At 43.5% G+C, this 18,517-nt stretch overlaps 1 protein-coding gene across 2 annotated transcripts in view; it reads right to left on the bottom strand.

Annotated features, from left to right (window-relative positions):
* LOC125643007 (protein eva-1 homolog C) overlaps nt 1-10,965 on the bottom strand; it is a 54,483-nt gene extending 43,518 nt beyond the window's left edge. For both annotated transcript variants that reach the window (XM_048865050.2, XM_048865051.2), the window contains exon 1: nt 10,556-10,965. In XM_048865050.2, coding sequence (XP_048721007.1) covers nt 10,556-10,664 — 109 coding nt within the window. In that variant the 5' untranslated portion in view covers nt 10,665-10,965. The remainder of the gene's footprint in view (nt 1-10,555) is intronic.
* Between the last annotated feature and the right edge of the window lie 7,552 nt (nt 10,966-18,517).

Below are 18,517 nucleotides of genomic sequence, written 5' to 3'. Positions count from 1 at the left end.
CTATGCTAAAAAGAACTAGGATTAGAACTATCATTACATTAATAGATTTGAAAGTCAGAAGATACATTTTTATCAATGACTTGGAAGTAGGGCTGTCGATTAATCGCAGTTAACTCAAGCGATTAACTAAAAAATTTAACCATGATTAAAAAGATTAATCACGATTAATCGCAGCTTTAATCACACTGTTAAACAATAGAATACCAATTGAAATTTATTAAATATTTTGGATGTTTTTCTACATTTTCAAATATATTTATTTCAATTACAACATAGAATACAAAGTGTACAGTGCTCATTTTATATTATTATTTTTATTACAAATATTTGCATTGTAAAAATGATAAAATAGTATTTTTCAATTCACGTCATACATGTACTGTAGTGCATTCTCTTTATCATGAAAGTACAACTTACAAATGTAGATTTTTTTTGTTACATAACTGCACTCAAAAACAAAACAATATAAAACTTTATCATCTACGAGTCCACTCAGTTCTAGTTCTTGTTCAGCCAATCGCTAAGACAAACAAGTTTGTTTATATTTATGGGAGATAATGCTCCCTGCTTATTATTTACAATGACACCTGAAAGTGAGTACGTGGCACTTTTGTAGCCGGCATTGCAAGATATTTATGTGCCTGATATGCTAAACATTTGTATGCCCCTTCATGGTTTGGCCACCATCCCAGAGGATATGCTTCCATGCTGATGATGCTCTTTAAAAAAATTATGCATTAATTAAAAATTTGTGACTGAACTCCTTGGGGGAGAATTATATGTCTCCTGCTCTGTTTTACCCACATTCTGTCATGTATTTCATGTTATAGCAATCTCAGATGATGACCCAGCACATGTTGTTCATTTGTCATTGCAGATTTGACAAAAAGCAAAGAAGGTACCAATGTGAGATTTCTAAAAATAGATACAGCACTTGACCCAAGGTTTAAGAATCTGAAGTGCCTTCCAAAATCTGAGAGGGACTAGATGTGGAGCATGCTTTCAGAAGTTTTAAAAGAGCAACACTCCAATGTGGAAACAACAGATCCTGAATCTCCAAAAAAGAAAATCAACCATCTGCCAGTGGCATCTGACTCAGATGATGAAAATGAGCATGCATCGGTCCACACTACTTTGATTCATTATCGAGCAGAACCTGTCATCAACATGGACATATGTCCTCTGGAATGGTGGTTGAAGCATGAATGGACATATGAATCTTTAGCGCATCTGGCACATAAATATCTTGTAACACCAGCTACAACAGTGCCATGCGAATGCCTGTTCTGACTTTCAGGTGACATTGTATACAAGAAGTGGGCAGCATTATCTCCCGCAAATGTGAACAAACTTGTTTGTCTGAGTGATTGGCTGCACAAGAAGTAGGACTGAGTGGACTTGTAGGGGCTACAGTTTTATACTGCATTCAAAAACAAAGTAGTTATTTTTTGTACATAATTCTTCATTTGTAATTTCAACTTTCATGACATAGAGGTTGCACTACAGTACGTGTAATGGGAGAATTGAAAAATACTATTTATTTTATCATTTTTACAGTGCAAATATTTGTATTCAAAAATAAATATAAAGTGAGTACTGTACACTTTGTATTGTGTTGTAATTGAAATCAATATATTTGAAAATGTAGAAAACATCCAAAAATATTTAAATGGTATTCTATTATTGTTTAACAGCACGATTAATCATGCAATTAATTTTTTTATTGTGTGATTAATTTTTTTTTAATCGCTTGACAGCCCTGCTTGGAAGAAAACAAAATCATCACTGATTTGCAGTTTGCAGATGAGACAAAAATTGGGAGAGGAATAAACAATGACAAGGACAGGTCACTGACTTAGAGAGAGTGGGATCATAGAATCATAGAATATCAGGGTTGGAAGGGACCCCAGAAGGTCATCTAGTCCAACCCCCTGCTTGAAGCAGGACCAATTCCCAGTTAAATCATCCCAGCCAGGGCTTTGTCAAGCCTGATCTTAAAAACCTCTAAGGAAGGAGATTCTACCACCTCCCTAGGTAACGCATTCCAGTGTTTCACCACCCTCCTAGTGAAAAAGTTTTTCCTAATATCCAACCTAAACCTCCCCCCCTGCAACTTGAGACCATTACTCCTTGTCCTGTCCTCTTCCACCACTGAGAATAGTCTAGAACCATCCTCCCTGGAACAACCTCTCAGGTAGTTGAAAGCAGCTATCAAATCCCCCCTCATTCTTCTCTTCTGCAGGCTAAACAATCCCAGCTCCCTCAGCCTCTCCTCATAAGTCATGTGTTCCAGACCCCTAATCATTTTTGTTGCCCTTCGCTGGACTCTCTCCAATTTATCCACATCCTTCTTGTAGTGTGGGGCCCAAAACTGGACACAGTACTCCAGATGAGGCCTCACCAATGTCGAATAGAGGGGAACGATCACGTCCCTCGATCTGCTCGCTATGCCCCTACTTATACATCCCAAAATGCCATTGGCCTTCTTGGCAACAAGGGCACACTGCTGACTCATATCCAGCTTCTCGTCCACTGTCACCCCTAGGTCCTTTTCCGCAGAACTGCTGCCTAGCCATTCGGTCCCTAGTCTGTAGCTGTGAATTGGGTTCTTCCGTCCTAAGTGCAGGACCCTGCACTTATCCTTATTGAACCTCATCAGATTTCTTTTGGCCCAATCCTCCAATTTGTCTAGGTCCTTCTGTATCCTATCCCTCCCCTCCAGCGTATCTACCACTCCTCCCAGTTTAGTATCATCCGCAAATTTGCTGAGAGTGCAATCCACACCATCCTCCAGATCATTTATGAAGATATTGAACAAAACCGGCCCCAGGACCGACCCTTGGGGCACTCCACTTGATACCAGCTGCCAACTAGTACCATCACTAGGTAAACTAGATGCAAGCAAACAATGTACATTTTAATACAGCTAAACGTAGATGTATACATCTAGGAACAAAGAATGCAGTGGGGAAGGTTTAGATTGGATATTAGGAAAAACTTTTTCACTAAGAGGGTGGTGAAACACTGGAATGCGTTACCTAGGGAGGTGGTAGAATCTCCTTCCTTAGAGGTTTTTAAGGTCAGGCTTGACAAAGCCCTGGCTGGGATGATTTAACTGGGATTTGGTCCTGCTTCGAGCAGGGGGTTGGACTAGATGACCTTCTGGGGTCCCTTCCAACCTGTATATTCTATGATTCTATGCAGTCCACACTTACAGGCTGGGGGACTCTATCCTGGCAATCAATGACTCTGAAAAAGATTTGGGGGCTGTCGTGGATAATCAGCTGAACAGGAGCACTCAATGTGATGCTGTGGTCAAAAGAGCTAATGTAATCCTGGGATGCATAAACAGGGGAATCTAGAGTAAGACTAGAGAGGTTATTTTACCTCTCTGTTTGGCATTGGTGCAACCACTGCTGGAACACTGTGTCCAGTTCTGGAGTCCACAATTCAAGAAGGATGTTGATAAATTGCAGAGGGTTCAGAGAAGAGCCACGAGAACAATTAAAGGATCAGAAAACCTACCTCAGAGTGATAGACTCAAAGAACTCAATCTTTTTAGTTTGACAAAGAAGAGGTGAAGGGGTGACTGGATCACTGTCTACAAGTATCTACATGAGAAACAGATATTTAATATGTGCTCTTCAGACTAGCACAGAAAGGTGTAACACAATTCAGTGGCTAGAAATTGAAGCTGGACAATTTCAGACTGGAAATAAAGCATAAATTTTAACAGTGAGAATAATTCATCCTTGGAATAATTTATCAAGTGTCATTGTGGATTCCTGCATTGCTGACCATTTTAAAATCAAGATTGGATGTTTTTTCTAAGAAATCTGCTCTAGGAATTATTTTGGGGCAGGTCCCTGGCCTGTGTTATACAGGAGATCAGACTAGATGATCACAATGGTCCTTTGGACCTTGGAATCAATTAATCTGACCTTCTGCATAATCCTGGTTATAGACATTCATCCACTGATTCCTGAAGTGGACAGACTAATTCTTTCCAACTATGTAAGTCAACTCTAACAAGCTCAATAATTTGTGGGCATTTAATTTGTGGGCATTTAATTTGTGGCCAAATTCAGCCCAGGTGTAAGAATGCACCAATGTACTTGACTTATGAGCCAAATCCTGAAGTCAACAGAGTCACTAGGGATTTACACTGGTGTAACTGAACACAAAATTTGGCCCTTTGCAACCATCAACTTCAGTGTGGCTGCACTAGAACTGGGAGAAATTTTTTGGTCGAATAGTAAATTCACCAGAAAAATGCAGCTTTGTGGTGACCAAACTATTTAAATCTTGATTTAAAGACTTCAATTTACAGAGAACCCACCATTTACTCTAGTTCAAACCAGCAAGTGACCCTGACCCCACACTTCAGAGGAAGCAAAACCCCTCCATGGTCTCTGCCAATCTGACCCAGGGGAAAATTCCTTCCTGACCCTAAATACAGCAACCTGTTAGACACTGGGCATGTAGGTGAGACCTGTTAGGAGAATGTGAAATAAATAGGATAGAGACTAAACAATAATCTTGCTTCTGGCCTTGCTTTTAGTTTAAACCGGCTGAACAAGCAAGCAAGAAAATATAAGTGAAAGTACAAGGCTGCACTCCCTCCTCCCACCACAAGTGGGTAGCCTTGCCTTTCAGTAACAAGAGAAGATAAGGGGCTAATCAAGCAGTGGGAGGGTATAAGAAGGAGACGCAAAGTCTGCAAGAAAGTGACCATTGCCAAAAGAAACCCTGCTCCTTACCCCTCCCATCAGGTACAAAAGAGGTACTCATCTCCCCTAGACTCAAGACCTCCCAGAACAGAACACGACCATATATTGGAAGGGGTGGTACCAGGGGAGGGGAACTAAAGATATAATTAAGTTTGCCAAGAAGGGGGGGAGGGGGAAGAGGGAGCTCCATCAGTGTGCAAAGCTAGGGCTTAGGAGAAGAAGGGGGTACTATTAGCATATTGAACTGTAGTTGGGGGAGGGGAAAAGGAAAACTCTATCAGCGTATAGAGTTAGCCTAACTGGTGTGAAGGGCTTTGGAATGCGCTGGCTTGCTTAACTCCATAAACTCACTGAATTGCTTGTAGACTGGACTCTGGACTGTTATTTTCCAGTGAACTGTGTCTGGGAACTGAGAGGAGCTGGATTCTCGCCAACAAGACCTACCACCAGACACCTGGGAAAAAATTATCTGTAGTAACTCAGAGTCCTTCCCATCTAGTGTCCCATCTCCAGCTGTTGGAGTGCCTACATTAGCAAGATTTGGCCCAGTGAGCACATATTATTACATTTGCTGTAATAAATTATTCAGGAACCAGAACCATAAGTTATTTTTAAAAAAACCCTTAAATAGCAAGATTCAAAGGGGGATTGGACATTTATACATATAACAAGACTATGGAAACAGCAGAATTAATGATAAGAACAAGAATATAGGAAGGGATATAAAACTTCCTGCTTCAGGGTTTAAGACAACCTCTAACTATTAGGAATCAGGAAGAGATCTTTCTGGGGGACAGATTATCACCCAAACACCTACTGTAGAGTTTCTTGTACCTTCCTCTGAAGCAGGGTGGATTTGATTTAAATCACTAGTCAGGAAGACTAGATTTAATCATGGTTTTCTACATAAAAGTGCATTCTTGTTGGTTGTTGTAACCTTAATACATATTCTTCACAACTCAGAGATAGATGTAGGTTTCATTTTTAGAAGGTACACACTATACATTTTTAAGTGATTTATTTTGACAACTTTTCAGATTAGTTTTACAGCTATATCAGAAAATGAATGATTGCTTGGTTATTTCATTTACCAAAGGTAATTGAAGCAGATATTTATGAAGTCATTGGGAGGTGAACTATCTCCAGTTCAATAGGTTAATCATTAATATTTGGAGGATTTTCTTGCCATGCTGTATTAGGAGGAGAACATCATCAGACAGACATTTAAATTTTTTATTTAACTAAAACAACAACGTTATGAATTCTGGATTTTTTTCTTCAACAGCAAAAATAATATTTTAACAAAACAAGCATATTAATTTTTGAATTTAGTTAAACATTCAAGTTTTTTAAAATCAGGTTTGTTTTTGTTAAAATTGTTTTTAACTAAAATACTTAAATCAAATATTAAAAAAAAAGAAATTAAATCGACTATGTCAGCCATATTGGCTTCTGTAGCTAACTCAGTTGTCTTCACCTTCATTTTCCTGTTTGTTCATAATCTGGAAAAGAAAAACAACCTGCTTTTTCAGGTCCCAAATGATTTCTCAGTTTGGAATGAATTAGTCCAAAGGAAGAAAATATTCTTTCTACACCGGCAGAAGAAACTACTGCTGTTAAAAGTGAGATTATCATTTCAACAGTCTCTGAATCCAAGCGCTTAAGTGATTCTACCAGTTCACTGGTGTGTCTTTCTTTAAAAGATCATCAGCAAACATATATTTCTTGAATGGTTCTTATTACCAAACTGGGTCTCTTTTACGGCCTGCTGCCATTATAGGTTTTCCCTTCTAATGAGAGAATGGTATGGTAGAGCTCAAATCAATGAAGGCTACACTCAGAAAGACCTCAAGACTTCTGGAATATGCTGCTCAAACAGTTTCACTTTTGTGTCTACTGCCTGTCCCTCCCTTCTCACATTTATCTCCAGACTTCTTCTCCTTGTCCAGACCTATTCTGCCCCCAACAATCTTCTATTCATTGAACTTTTTGAAACTTTGCATTTTTAAAGAGAGGTAAGGGATTGACTCTGTGTACACAAATTTGCAGAAGGACAATAGGGTTGAGGTCTATTATTTCTCACCTCTATATATTAATTTATTTATTTAAAAACATTTTTGCTGTTAACAAGCATGTTATCTCTGGAGACACAAAATCCACAGTTTGAGAATGGCAAAACTAAGCATCTCTGATGGTATCTTCTAGACTGAGCACTGAGTCCCATTGGGTAGATAGAAAGATTAACCTAAATAATCTATACAGAAGCCCCTGGAACCCCATAAAATTGGGTCCCTAATCCATGAACTATTGGAACTCATTTACAAAACTTTTCATAAACATTACATGACTATATTGTCTCATACTATAGAATTAGAATTTATAATCCCTAGTCCATTATGAGATATCATTGAGCTATAATGTATCTTAATTAAAACTATCTTTAGATAGGTCTTTTTCTCAAAACGTATTGTATCACAAAATCTGATTTAAATAAAAAAAAATCCAATTCCATAATCTGGAAAAGAAAAACAAGCTTTCCTGCTTTTTCAGGTCCCAAACGATTTTTTTTAAATCCAGTCTGGAATTCCTAAATTCCTTAGAACAGGAGGATACAGGGAACTGTAGTTCAAATGGTCTCACAGGTCCAGGAGGGTGTGTGTGTGTGTGTGTGTGTGAGAGAGAGGGGGAAATCACACTTTTGGCAGCCCACACCACCTCCAAGTGTGGCCCAAACAAGAGAGATTTCATTGCTTGATAGCCTGCCATACATGGTGCTGACCTGTTCTTTAAACTTCTATGTATATTGAATGGCCAACTGAGCTTACAATGACAACTTAATTGTTGCCAACTCTCACGATTTTATCATGAGCTTCATGACGTTTGATGGTTTCTTAAAGCTCCAATTCCTGGAGTCAAGTGACTATATGGAACTCTCAGCTTTTTTTTTTTTTTTTAAAGTACGTTTCTAGCCCTGATGGTCACGGAGAAAAGCTTGAAAACATGATCTGAGGGCACCCTAAAAGCTGAAAACTCAAAAGGCATCTAATAATCCAAATATATATAAATTGTATTGGGCTTTTCTTTAGTCTCGTGATTTTAGGTGCCTGATGCCAAGCAGTCAAAAATGATTCAATACTGCAGTGTGCTCCCAACTCCCACTCTCTCTTGTAGCTGGCACCTCCCAGCAATGATTGTCCTGACAGTTCAACAGTTTTCTTTACAACCATTAGGACTAAAAACTTTTATTTTAAAATGAAATCTGAAATAAGGCCAAAGCTGGTGAAGGCACTGGTGGAACGTGGGTACATGGTATATTGCGTAATACCAGAATCCAGCCTCTGCTTTCACAGCTGCGGGCGGATTGGGGTATATTGTTTTAGGAGTGTTAGAATTAAACAGACTTCAGTCCATACATTTGTTTTAAGGAATGGGGCTTGCAGGGACTTGTTCCTGCCTTGAGGTTCCAGTGACTCAGTCCCTCTTCTCGTGGTTATGAAGTTACCATAACCCTGCCTGATGAAGCCATTTCCTCTTATCTTACTGCAGCCCCATCTGTTATTCTTATTAACATCTTGATATGCATTAATGCTTCTACAAGATGCTTAGGTTTAATGAAAGGCAGGCAGTTCAGTTTATTATCCTACTAGCCCTGGGCTGTTTACTGTGAAACCCAAAAATACACAGCAGGTTTCAGTTTACCACAAAATGGGAAGCAGCTGGGTTTCGCTCAAACACTTTTTGGTCCAGGAGTCTTTGGACAAAGGTGGGGGGAAACATTTTGCTCTTTCTGGCTAGGCACAAATCTCTAGAGGCTGAGCTGGAGTTTGACTGAGCTTAGTTGGAGAAATGTCACAAACTGTAATGGTCACATAGTAGGGCCAGTTTCTCTACTTGCATAAATGGCTGTAGCTCCACTGAAGTCACAGGAGTTTGGGTGCTCGGAACCATTGAGCCCAGAGGGGGTACATTTAGCTGGGCTCATAAATTCTAGGGCCAGACATTTAATTGCTCTAAGAAACCCCTATCTGTTACTCCAGCACCATGAAAGGACCTTGAAGCCGGTGTAAGTAGCCCCCAAAGACTACCTGCAGTGCAAGGGTGCTGGTTCAAATCCAGGCATTAGAATCCAAATCACTGCCCATCTGAACCCCTGCACAATGAAAAATTCCAGCTCTCTCATCCCAGCCAGAGACTCCATTTGTGGCTGTGCTCTACCCAACCCCTCATTTCATCCTGTTCATTTCACAGAAGCAAAACACTGCTCAAATGAGTGTCCTAAATATATATGGCATCACTGGGCTCCCCCGACTTGGGTGCCCTCCAGGGTCAGGTTGTACCTGCCAGAGTTTCCCCAGAGTGTCACCCACACAAAGGAATATTCTCTCCCTCTGTGGCAAATGCAAACCCTTTTAGTCATAGAAAGGGCAACAGTCTGTGGATCCTTCATGGTAAAACAAAACCCCTCAGTAAAATGCACTCACAATGCACCAGCTCTTCAATCCTATACAAAGGTCTGTTCCCAGATCTCTCACCTGAGTCATTAACCTCTCGGTCCCAGTTCCATTCCCCTGTCCCAGGGCCTCACTCTCCAGGCCTCCACCTGAGAGTTCCCAGACCTGCTGCTCTCCCATGAGCCTTGAAGCCATTAAGCCTTGCTCTTCCTTGAAGATTTGGAGCTCAGCCTTCTCCTGTAGCCCCACGTGAGGTCTCCTGTGAGAGGGCCCCCCTCAAGGCTCCACTGCCCCAGGGCTCCTCATCTGTGTGCCCCACTTCACTCAGGGGAACCTCCCTCGAGGACCATCTTCTTATTCCTGTGCCCAGCACACACTGACCAAACTGGGTCTTCCCCTCATTCTCAGGGGCCTCTGCAGCAACTTTCCCACAACTTGGCAGGTTTCTCCAGCTCTAGCCAGTCCTCCCCATGGCCTTCCACAGAACTCACCCCAGCAGCCACAGTTACTCTTCTTCTCCAGGCTTCCTGCAACTCTCTCTCTCTGGGGCTAGTCTCTGTTCCTTCTGTCTGTGTTCTGAGGAAGCTCTCCCCTGCCCCTTCATGTCTTCCTCCCCCTCAGCCCCAGGTGCCTTCCCTTAAGCCCAACTGGAAGGCAACTGGCCAGTCACAGGTGCATTGGACCCAACTCCTTCTTCAAGGTCCCCGTCACACTATGACATGTGGGTTCTAAAGGCTGCTCGGCTTTGTCTCTGTGCCTCACAGCTCACTCGTACTATGCCCAAACCTCCGCGGGGCAGGGAGGAAATGTCACTGGGGTTAAAGCTTCATTGATTCTCGTCTCACATAAGGGATCGTCCTAGAATTAATTTTCTGCTTTGTGACTTCGTCATTCTAACTTGGCCAGCAGCAGCAGTGGCAGTCAGGGCCCTTCTCCTAGACCATTTGTAGCAAACACAGAATGGCCAGAGCTCAGGGAAGGTATTGTTTGCTTCGGGGTCTGATCTGGGTCAGACGGAGAATAGTCTTGCTGGTGAATCACAGCCGTCTTGAACTCAGACGGGGTGTGTTTGTTTGTGTCACTCATTCCCTGACTCACCAGAACTAAATACAGCCTGTGCCACCCCCACACCTCTGACAAATATAACCCTGCCCTACCTCTGCATCTGCACTGGTGGGAATCCCTCCCTGGATAGGTCTGAGAATCTGATCTCTTGGGTGTACAATTAGAGGAAATTGTCCACCCATCTCCACCCCACCCCATCCTCATTCACTGTCTGCTAAGAAGTGGTAGCGATAACAGGGCTAAGACTTAAGAAGATTCTCCTCCCTACAACCAACCCTCACCCTCCACTGTGCCATCTCACAAACTCACCTGAGAACTCAGGGGCTGCCTTCAGCACTGTTGAGAAGAAAAGGAAGCCCAGCAGTGCCCCCAGACATGAGACCCGAGCCCCAAGCAACCGCTGAGACACAGTCATCATGTAGCTTGTCCCAGATTCCCTGTCGCCTGGGTGCCAGAGCCACCGTGACTCCAGTCCGGGTGGGATCTCATCTTTCGTTGTTGCTGGTACTGTAGCTCAGAGGCTCCTATTGTCCATTAACAATGGGTTGGTTCTTTTCATTGCCAGAATTATTAGGAACTTTGTGTGTGTGTGTGTGTGTGTGTGTGTGTGCGTCTCTCTCCCTTCAATGAGAAAATGACTCATTCATTAACCAGTAAAGTCTCATTCTCAGAGCTAGGATGTCTTTCCCACCACCACCACCACACGCACTTTAAAAGGAGGAATATGTCACAACAAAGGTCCACTGGAATTCTGCAGCAAGACCTGGTGGGGAATTGTGCCACGGAGCAGGGTGCACAGAGTTGCCAAACGCAAACAACGTCTCTCCACAAATCAGGGTTTCATGTACTTGCCAGATTTCTAGCTTACACCTCTAGTTTCTCAGAAAGACGAAAAGCCATTTTCCCTGTTTAAACCATGAATAAAGATATTAAATATATATAATCTCCATCTCAGCAAATGTCCAGTTAGTCTCCATTTTGCATTTAATGGAATGGTGCCAGGCAGCTGCCTGCCACACAAAGAGGCATTTTCCAGAGGAAATGTGCACCCTGCACCAACCTCACAAATGCTCATAAAATGATTCCTTGCATGAAAATTCACTCAGGGAGAGCAAGTGGGCTAGTTCTCCCTGGCAGCGGTAAAGCCCCATAGCTTCTACCACTCTGTATGCAATTCTAGCTGCCTCTATCCATCCACAGCTGCTCTCCCCACCCTCCCCTGCTGAGAAATCAGTAATTTGCCTGAGGCATTGAACTGACTTTTTGGGGGCACTCAGGACACACAGCACTTTCACAAGTGGGGGAAAATCTTCAACACATTGTTGTTATGCCTGGCAGTCTGAAAGGGTTACTTCAGCTGCAGAACTTTGATAAGCCCAAAGCAAAGGATTTCCTCCTCCAAAGTCCAGAGAATCAGCTGCTTAGAATCTGAGGTCAGCACCAGAAAGACAAGACAACAGTGTCAAGGACAAGGGCACTGGCACAACTCTTTAAAGAGCTCTCACGTGGCTGTTAGAAATTTACCTGGAAAATGTCACTTGCAGCAACCTGCAAGGAACTTGGAGAGGAGAGCATCGGGGGCAGTAGGGAAGAGTTTGGAGAAGGAAGTCAGTCTGTGTGCACATGGTTGGCATGCTAGCTGCAGCATCTCTGTAAAAAGGTCTCTTTAGAAAGAGCCAGGTTAGTTTCAGAAATCAGGAGCGTTCTCATGTTATTGCCCAGTATATAGTACATAAAATTGCCTTTTCTTGCTCAAGAACTGACTGCAATGTCCTTAGATTTATTTATGACTCTAAATTGTTTATCAAATAATTTGTGTCAGCACCTCCTTTGGACCAGTTTGTTGGACTATTCAGTAGCTGTGCTGTTTTGATTGGTCACGTAGTTTTGTTTCTGTTCCCCTATTGGACAAGCATAACTCTTAAAATCAGGTTTTCCTCTTGTGGATACCCTGATTACAAATACCAGATGGGAAGTGTTTGTGCAGCATTATCTGTTGCAGCTCTTACCACAGCCTGGCTCTGGCTTCTGGCCTGGCCAGGGAGCAAGACATCAGGGGGAAGAGGAGGAGCGGGGCCTCATGGTGAAGGGGGGGCTAAGGCCCACTTCAGCCCCTGCCCCCACTGTGAAGAGGCTGGTGCCACCCCTGTGCCTCAGGCAGGCATGGGCAGTGCCACAGGGAATCCGGGACAAATGCTGTCCCAGAGTCATTCAGCCTGGGACTGCGACTTGAAGTCTGCATTTCGGGGCTGTCCCACACAATTCAGGATGGGTGGTCACCCTTCCCATGACTCAGGTTCCAGATAAACAGCCCAGAATTAGTGCACTTCCCTTTTCTCCTACTTTAGATCACTGTGTACTGTTGCCCACAGCACACCTATTGCTCCATCGCATTGTGAGACCCTGCCACGGTTCTGTGTCAGTTTATGAGAGTTCCTGTCCAGGCTGTGTCTCAGTGTACTGATTCCAAGCTCACCCCAAATGTACTGTGCTCCCCTCTTTGTTATACCTCTGTGGGCAGGCCCAAGTAAAGGTGGGAAAATGGGTACTCTACCAGGGCCTGGTCCAACAAGGGGCCAGGCTAGAGGGCCACAAGCCTGTCTCCATGAGAAAAAAAATTCAGGCTAAATTGCATTTGACTAAATGTTATTTATATGTTACTAAATATGTTTACATGTTACTAAATGACTAAATGTTATTTATATGTTAATTATATCATCCCGGTGAGTCTGTTTGTATCCATGCGGCATCCAGATCTAGCAAGATCTGCTGAGATTTACCGGAGCTACTTAACAGAAGCAATATTCCGAATAGGGAGCTGGTCCTCCAGGGTGCCTAGAAGGGCTGAGACAAGATCCCAGGGACAGGAAACAGTACTTCCAGGGTGCCTAGAGAGCATTTGTCACTGGTGTATTATTAATATATGTTCCATACTGCCATGTCTGGCTATCAATACAAATCAAAAAGCCAGGAATATCAGGAGCATAAAGAAAGCGGGGGGGCGGGGGGGAGAGAGGGGAAGAGAAGATAAAGGTCTCCAATCAAGCCTCCAGTTTTTCAAGACAAACAAGACCTGTAAACAGTTTAGCTCAAGCAATGCCCAAACTGGGGAACTGGATGAAAGAACCAGCAAGGTGAAAGGGATTTCAATATAGAGACTGTGGAAAGTGATGAAGACAAGCAGCCAGATGAATCATGTGATTCCAAGATAATGACTTCCCAAGATAGCCGAGTAATATCGCCACCAGCACCACCAGTGTCAGAGGAAGGTGTTCAGGAAACAGGAGAGAATAGGGTCGCAGTCCATAGTGATTCATGATTTTTAAAAGTTCCAGGATTGTGACCTAAATACATTACAGATTCTGTTCATCAAATGCCTATTCTGTCTTGAGCACCGAATTTCAGAGTAATGCAGAAGCTAGTAAAGTCAATGCCAAAAGATACTGACGGCCGTAGTTTTCCCTGAATTTCTTCTCAAATGTAGGACTTCCTTCAACAGAGAAAAGACTGGTTTCAAGTCTACTTTTGGAAAAGAACTTAAGCTGCCACCACATATCTTACTTAATGAGATTGACAGCACATAACAACAACTAATTTTCAGTGAGGTGTGCATAGCCCTCTGAATTTTTTGCACATTGCCAGTGACTGTGGCAGAAGCTGAAAGACGTTTCAGCAAGCTAGCACTCATCAGAAACTGCAGCCAATCTACTAAGGCGCAGGAAGGCTTAGGTCACCTTGCTGTTTGGTCTATTGAGTGTGAACTTGAAAGAAAACTTGACTTTAGTGAAGTTGTTCGTGATTTTGCCATGAAAAAGGCCAGAAAAGGCAAGTTGTAAAGAAACGAGGCCTATCTCTGCCATTTCAAAAATCAAAGAGTATTTTTTTGTTTCATTAACTAATGTGTCTGTGTGGGATGGGATGGGGGCCAGTGTTAGGAGTTTGCCCTGGTCCCAGTGAAATGTTGCTTGGGGCCTGTCAGTGTACTTGTTATAATTACACACCAGGGAACTCATGTCTCCCACAGCCATCATACATCAGTATACAGATGCTGTCCTGCATCTGTTTTACCTGCGTTCATTGCTACCCCAGCGCCACTGCAGGCAGGGGATAACCGAGGCTGTCAGCACTACAGGAAACAAACTCAGTGCCCTACACACAGGTTCCCTTTCTGAGTGGGCAGCATTACAATTGGTTTAAGTAATACTCCTGATATACAATAAGAGCATCTCCTGCGTCTAGGCTATTGCAAGGCCAGCCGCAGGAGGTGGGTGGCTGGGTGAGATACCTCAAAGAGTGTCTCTTCCTTCCTGTCCTTGGGCAGGAGGTGAACAGCAGAGGACAACTTCAGAGCTGCAGGGTATCACCAGGCAGGTGATGATATGCTCCACACCAGTGGCTGTGTCTTATGGCTCCATGCTATAACAGCAGGAGCTCTGAGCAGAAATGCTTCCCACGCACTCCACTGCAGCAGACTACTTTGGTCACCAAACTGTCCTTACAATAGCTATTTTCTGACCAGTGGCATGCTCATTTTCAGAAATCTCTGAATTCTCTCTGCGACTCTGGGGTGACTCATTCAAGATAGGAAGCAGGGGCTGTGTGCTGCGTGTGAGCTAATCCTCAGCATACTTAACACTTTCATGGCACTTATTATCTCAGAGCACTTTAGAAAGGGATTTTTGCCCCCATCTTACAGATAGAGAAACTGAGGCATGGAGAGGCGAAGGGACTAGCCCAAGATCACACTCAGTGTCAATGTCAGAGTGGATGAATCCACCATCTGACTTAAACAACAAGTACTTATTAGGGGGAAACAGCAGCAAACCAAACAAGCCGCTTTCCATCAGAGTTTCCAGCTTCATCATTAAATCAAGACTGGATGCTTTTCTAAAAGATGTGCTCTAGTTCAAACAGGAATTATTTGGGGGAAGTTCTATTGCCTGTGTAAAGAGAAAAGGAGTACTTGTGGCACCTTAGAGACTAACCAATTTATTTGAGCATAAGCTTTCATGAGCTACAGCTCACTTCATCGGATGCATGAAGTGAGCTGTAGCTCACGAAAGCTCATGCTCAAATAAATTGGTTGGTCTCTAAGGTGCCACAAGTCCTCCTGTTCTTTTTGCGAATACAGACTAACACGGCTGCTACTCTGAAATATTGCCTGTGTAGTACAGGCGGTCAGACCAGGGTCACGTCTACACTAGGAGCTTAGGGTGTGATTCCGCCCTCATGTACACATGCGTGCTCGCTCTCAGTGAGCTAGCATGAGCACGAATAGCAGTGTAGCCATGGTAGCAGCAGCAAAGGCACTGATTTTCCATGCCTAGGACAAACCTACCTGAAACCGGTGGGTACATGACTAATCCGTGTCCCTGCTGCTGCTACCAATACTGCTGCAGCTGCGCTGCCATTTATACTCACACTAGTTCGATGAGAGCTAGTGTTAGTATATGTACACGAGTAGGGAAATCACACCCCAAGCTCCTAGTGTAGACGTAGCCTACATGGTCTCTTCTGGCCTTGGAATCTGTGAAGCCTCCATTTTTGCTTAATCCCACAGACCACAGCCTTTCTGAAATTTTCAGTATAGCCCCCCTAGTTGCTGAATAGCATAACTGCAAGCAGTTATCATTACAGAGCACAGCTCCCCTGATTCCAAGGCTGGGGCTTGTGCCGTTGGCCCATACATGCAGCCAGAGCAGAATCGACCAGCACTGTGCACTGTGGCTGACAGTGGGTGCTGCTGCTACAATACTGAAGTGTGCAATGCTGTTCCAGGCAGAAGCATCATTCTCCGACCCCTGCTGGGGCTCAGCCTATGTCCTGAAGTATGAGGGCTGGCAGGAGATCTGTGAAAATAACTGAGTTTTTGGTTCAGTGGCCACATGGGAAAAGTCAATGAAGTTTAGTTTCAAGGTGGGAGGAAATGGCTTGGTTTTGAGCGGAGGTATTTTTTAACTTTTTTTAAAGTCAGCGTGAAGTGAAATTTGAAACAAACAAGTCAGTTCAAAGCCCAAATGGAAATGTTTTGGCTTCTTTCCAAGCTTTTTTTTTTAACTGAAACAATTCGGTAAATTTGACCTGAATTCACGACATGGTTTGATCAACCTAAATCCACATTTTTCATTGAAAAAAAGTTTCATCCAATAAATTGCCCCCTGCTGTAATGGAGAGGCTTCACTTTTGTTTTCCTAGTGGATGCTCTAGCTCTAATCAGGAATCTCAGGGTGGGGATGGGAGGTGGGGGTGGAAGGGGGGAGGGGGAAGGGAAGGGCAGCCAGCCGGTAACAACATCCCTTCTGGAGAAAAAGCAAGTTGGTCAAGTTGGTTTTCTAATGAAATAACTTTATAGAATCATAGAATATTAGGATTGGAAGAGACCTCAGGAGGTCATCTAGTCCAACCCCCTGCTCAAAGCAGGACCAATCCCCAACTAAATCATTCCAGCCAAGGCTTTGTCAAGCCGGGCCTTAAAAACCTCTAAGGATGGAGATTCCACCACCTCCCTAGGTAACCCATTCCAGTGCTTCACCACCCTCCTAGTGAAATAGTGTGTCCTAATATCCAACCTAGTCCTCCCCCACTGCAATTTGAGACCATTGCTTGTTCTGTCATCTGCCACCATTGAGAACAGCCTAGCTCCATCCTCTTTGGAACCCCACTTCAGGTAATTGAAGGCTGCTATTAAATCCCTCCTCACTCTTCTTTTCTGCAGACTAAACAAGCCCAGTTCCCTCAGCCTGTTGCGGTTTAAAGACAAGATAGGACAAAGCTTTAAGTAAACAAGCAAGCTGGTTTGCTAACGGGCTTTTGCCTGTTAGCTTTTTATTTATTTTTTTTTGGGGTGTATTATATATTTTGATCGTAAAAGGCATTAATAAAGGAAATAATATGACTTTTATTAATATTTTTATTTATTAGTTTTTATTTATTATAATTTTTGTTTTTAGGCTTTGAGCCTAGTTTAAGGAAGCTTTTTATGGTTTATGTTTTTTGGGCGATTTTTTATGGTTTATGTTTTTGGACGGAGCAGTGTATGCACTGCTCCTACACAACATTTAGAGTGTGTCCTGAATGTTTCCAGGTGCATAAACTCTATATGAACCCTTCACTCAGCCTCTCCTCATAAATCATGTGCCCCAGCCCCCTAATCATTTTCGTTGCCTTCTGCTGGACTCTCTCCAATTTGTCCACATCCCTTCTGTAGAGGGGGGACACTACATCATCTCCAGTAGTAGGCTCTTACGCTGAGTCTGATTGAGAGATTCCCTGCTAAGGCATAGGGCAGTCACTTCCCCCACTCCTGTGCTGCAAGGACAGCAGCGCCCTCCATTGGCCCCTGGGAGTCTCTGGGCCAAAGAGAAGGAGCCATCCTCAATCTCCGTGTTTTTGTCTGAAGAGCTGATCTATTTATGTTGGACTTTCATTGAGCCAAAGCAAACTCTTTGTCCCAGCAGCCCCCAATCAGCAAAGGACAGAGTATGGAAGGCCGACAGTAAAATTCTCCAGCTTCTCCTAAGTCCCCCAAACCATTCTTCCCCTCCATTTCACCAAGCATTCCCTCTCCTGCGCGACCTGTGCAAGGGCAGGGGAAACCTGGAGATATTCCCTTGTTTACTATGGACCAAGCAGATCCCCTCTCCCCTGTCACACAGCCCTTGATGATACACAAAAATATCCATGACAAATCCATGAAACTCTCTAAGGAAATGGGGGAATAACACATGGAAAGCGAACTTGATCCAGAGGAGATGAGCCAGAGCCACAGCTTCAGATCAGGATCAGAATTGAAACTCCTGCCAATTTGGGGGTTGCTCACATCTGGGGTTCTAGCTCAGCCCACAAAAGTGAGAGGCCAGAGGTATGAAATTCAGACCCTTCCCTGGATCTCTGGGGCTTTCCCCAAAGGGCGGAGAGAGATTCAGATCTGAGCTGCCAGTGTGGGCCCTGCTCAGATGTTGATGTTTAAGGCAGATACTATGTATTTTAAAGTTGTGCCTAGTAGAGGGAAATAGGCCTCTTTTATCAGTGAATCTGAGGTCTCTCCCAACAACACTTGCTTTCCCTTAGTGAGAGTTGTGGGGTAGGGAAGGATGTGCTCTGGAGCTGGGGACTTTTTGCCTCCTGGACAGGATAATTAGATAAGTGATCTCTCCAACTGATGAAGCACAAGACACTTCCAGCCCATTTCCTGTGATAAAAGATCTCATGGGTGGGAGGTTACAGTAACAGAAGTGGAAGGATCTTTTCTGGGACATGAGCCCACAGCTC

Source organism: Caretta caretta, chromosome 9, assembly GCF_965140235.1.
Source record: "Caretta caretta isolate rCarCar2 chromosome 9, rCarCar1.hap1, whole genome shotgun sequence".
Taxonomy (NCBI): domain Eukaryota; kingdom Metazoa; phylum Chordata; order Testudines; family Cheloniidae; genus Caretta; species Caretta caretta.
The sequence above is the reverse complement of the archived record's forward strand: the minus strand, read 5'-3'. Positions and strand labels throughout refer to the sequence as shown.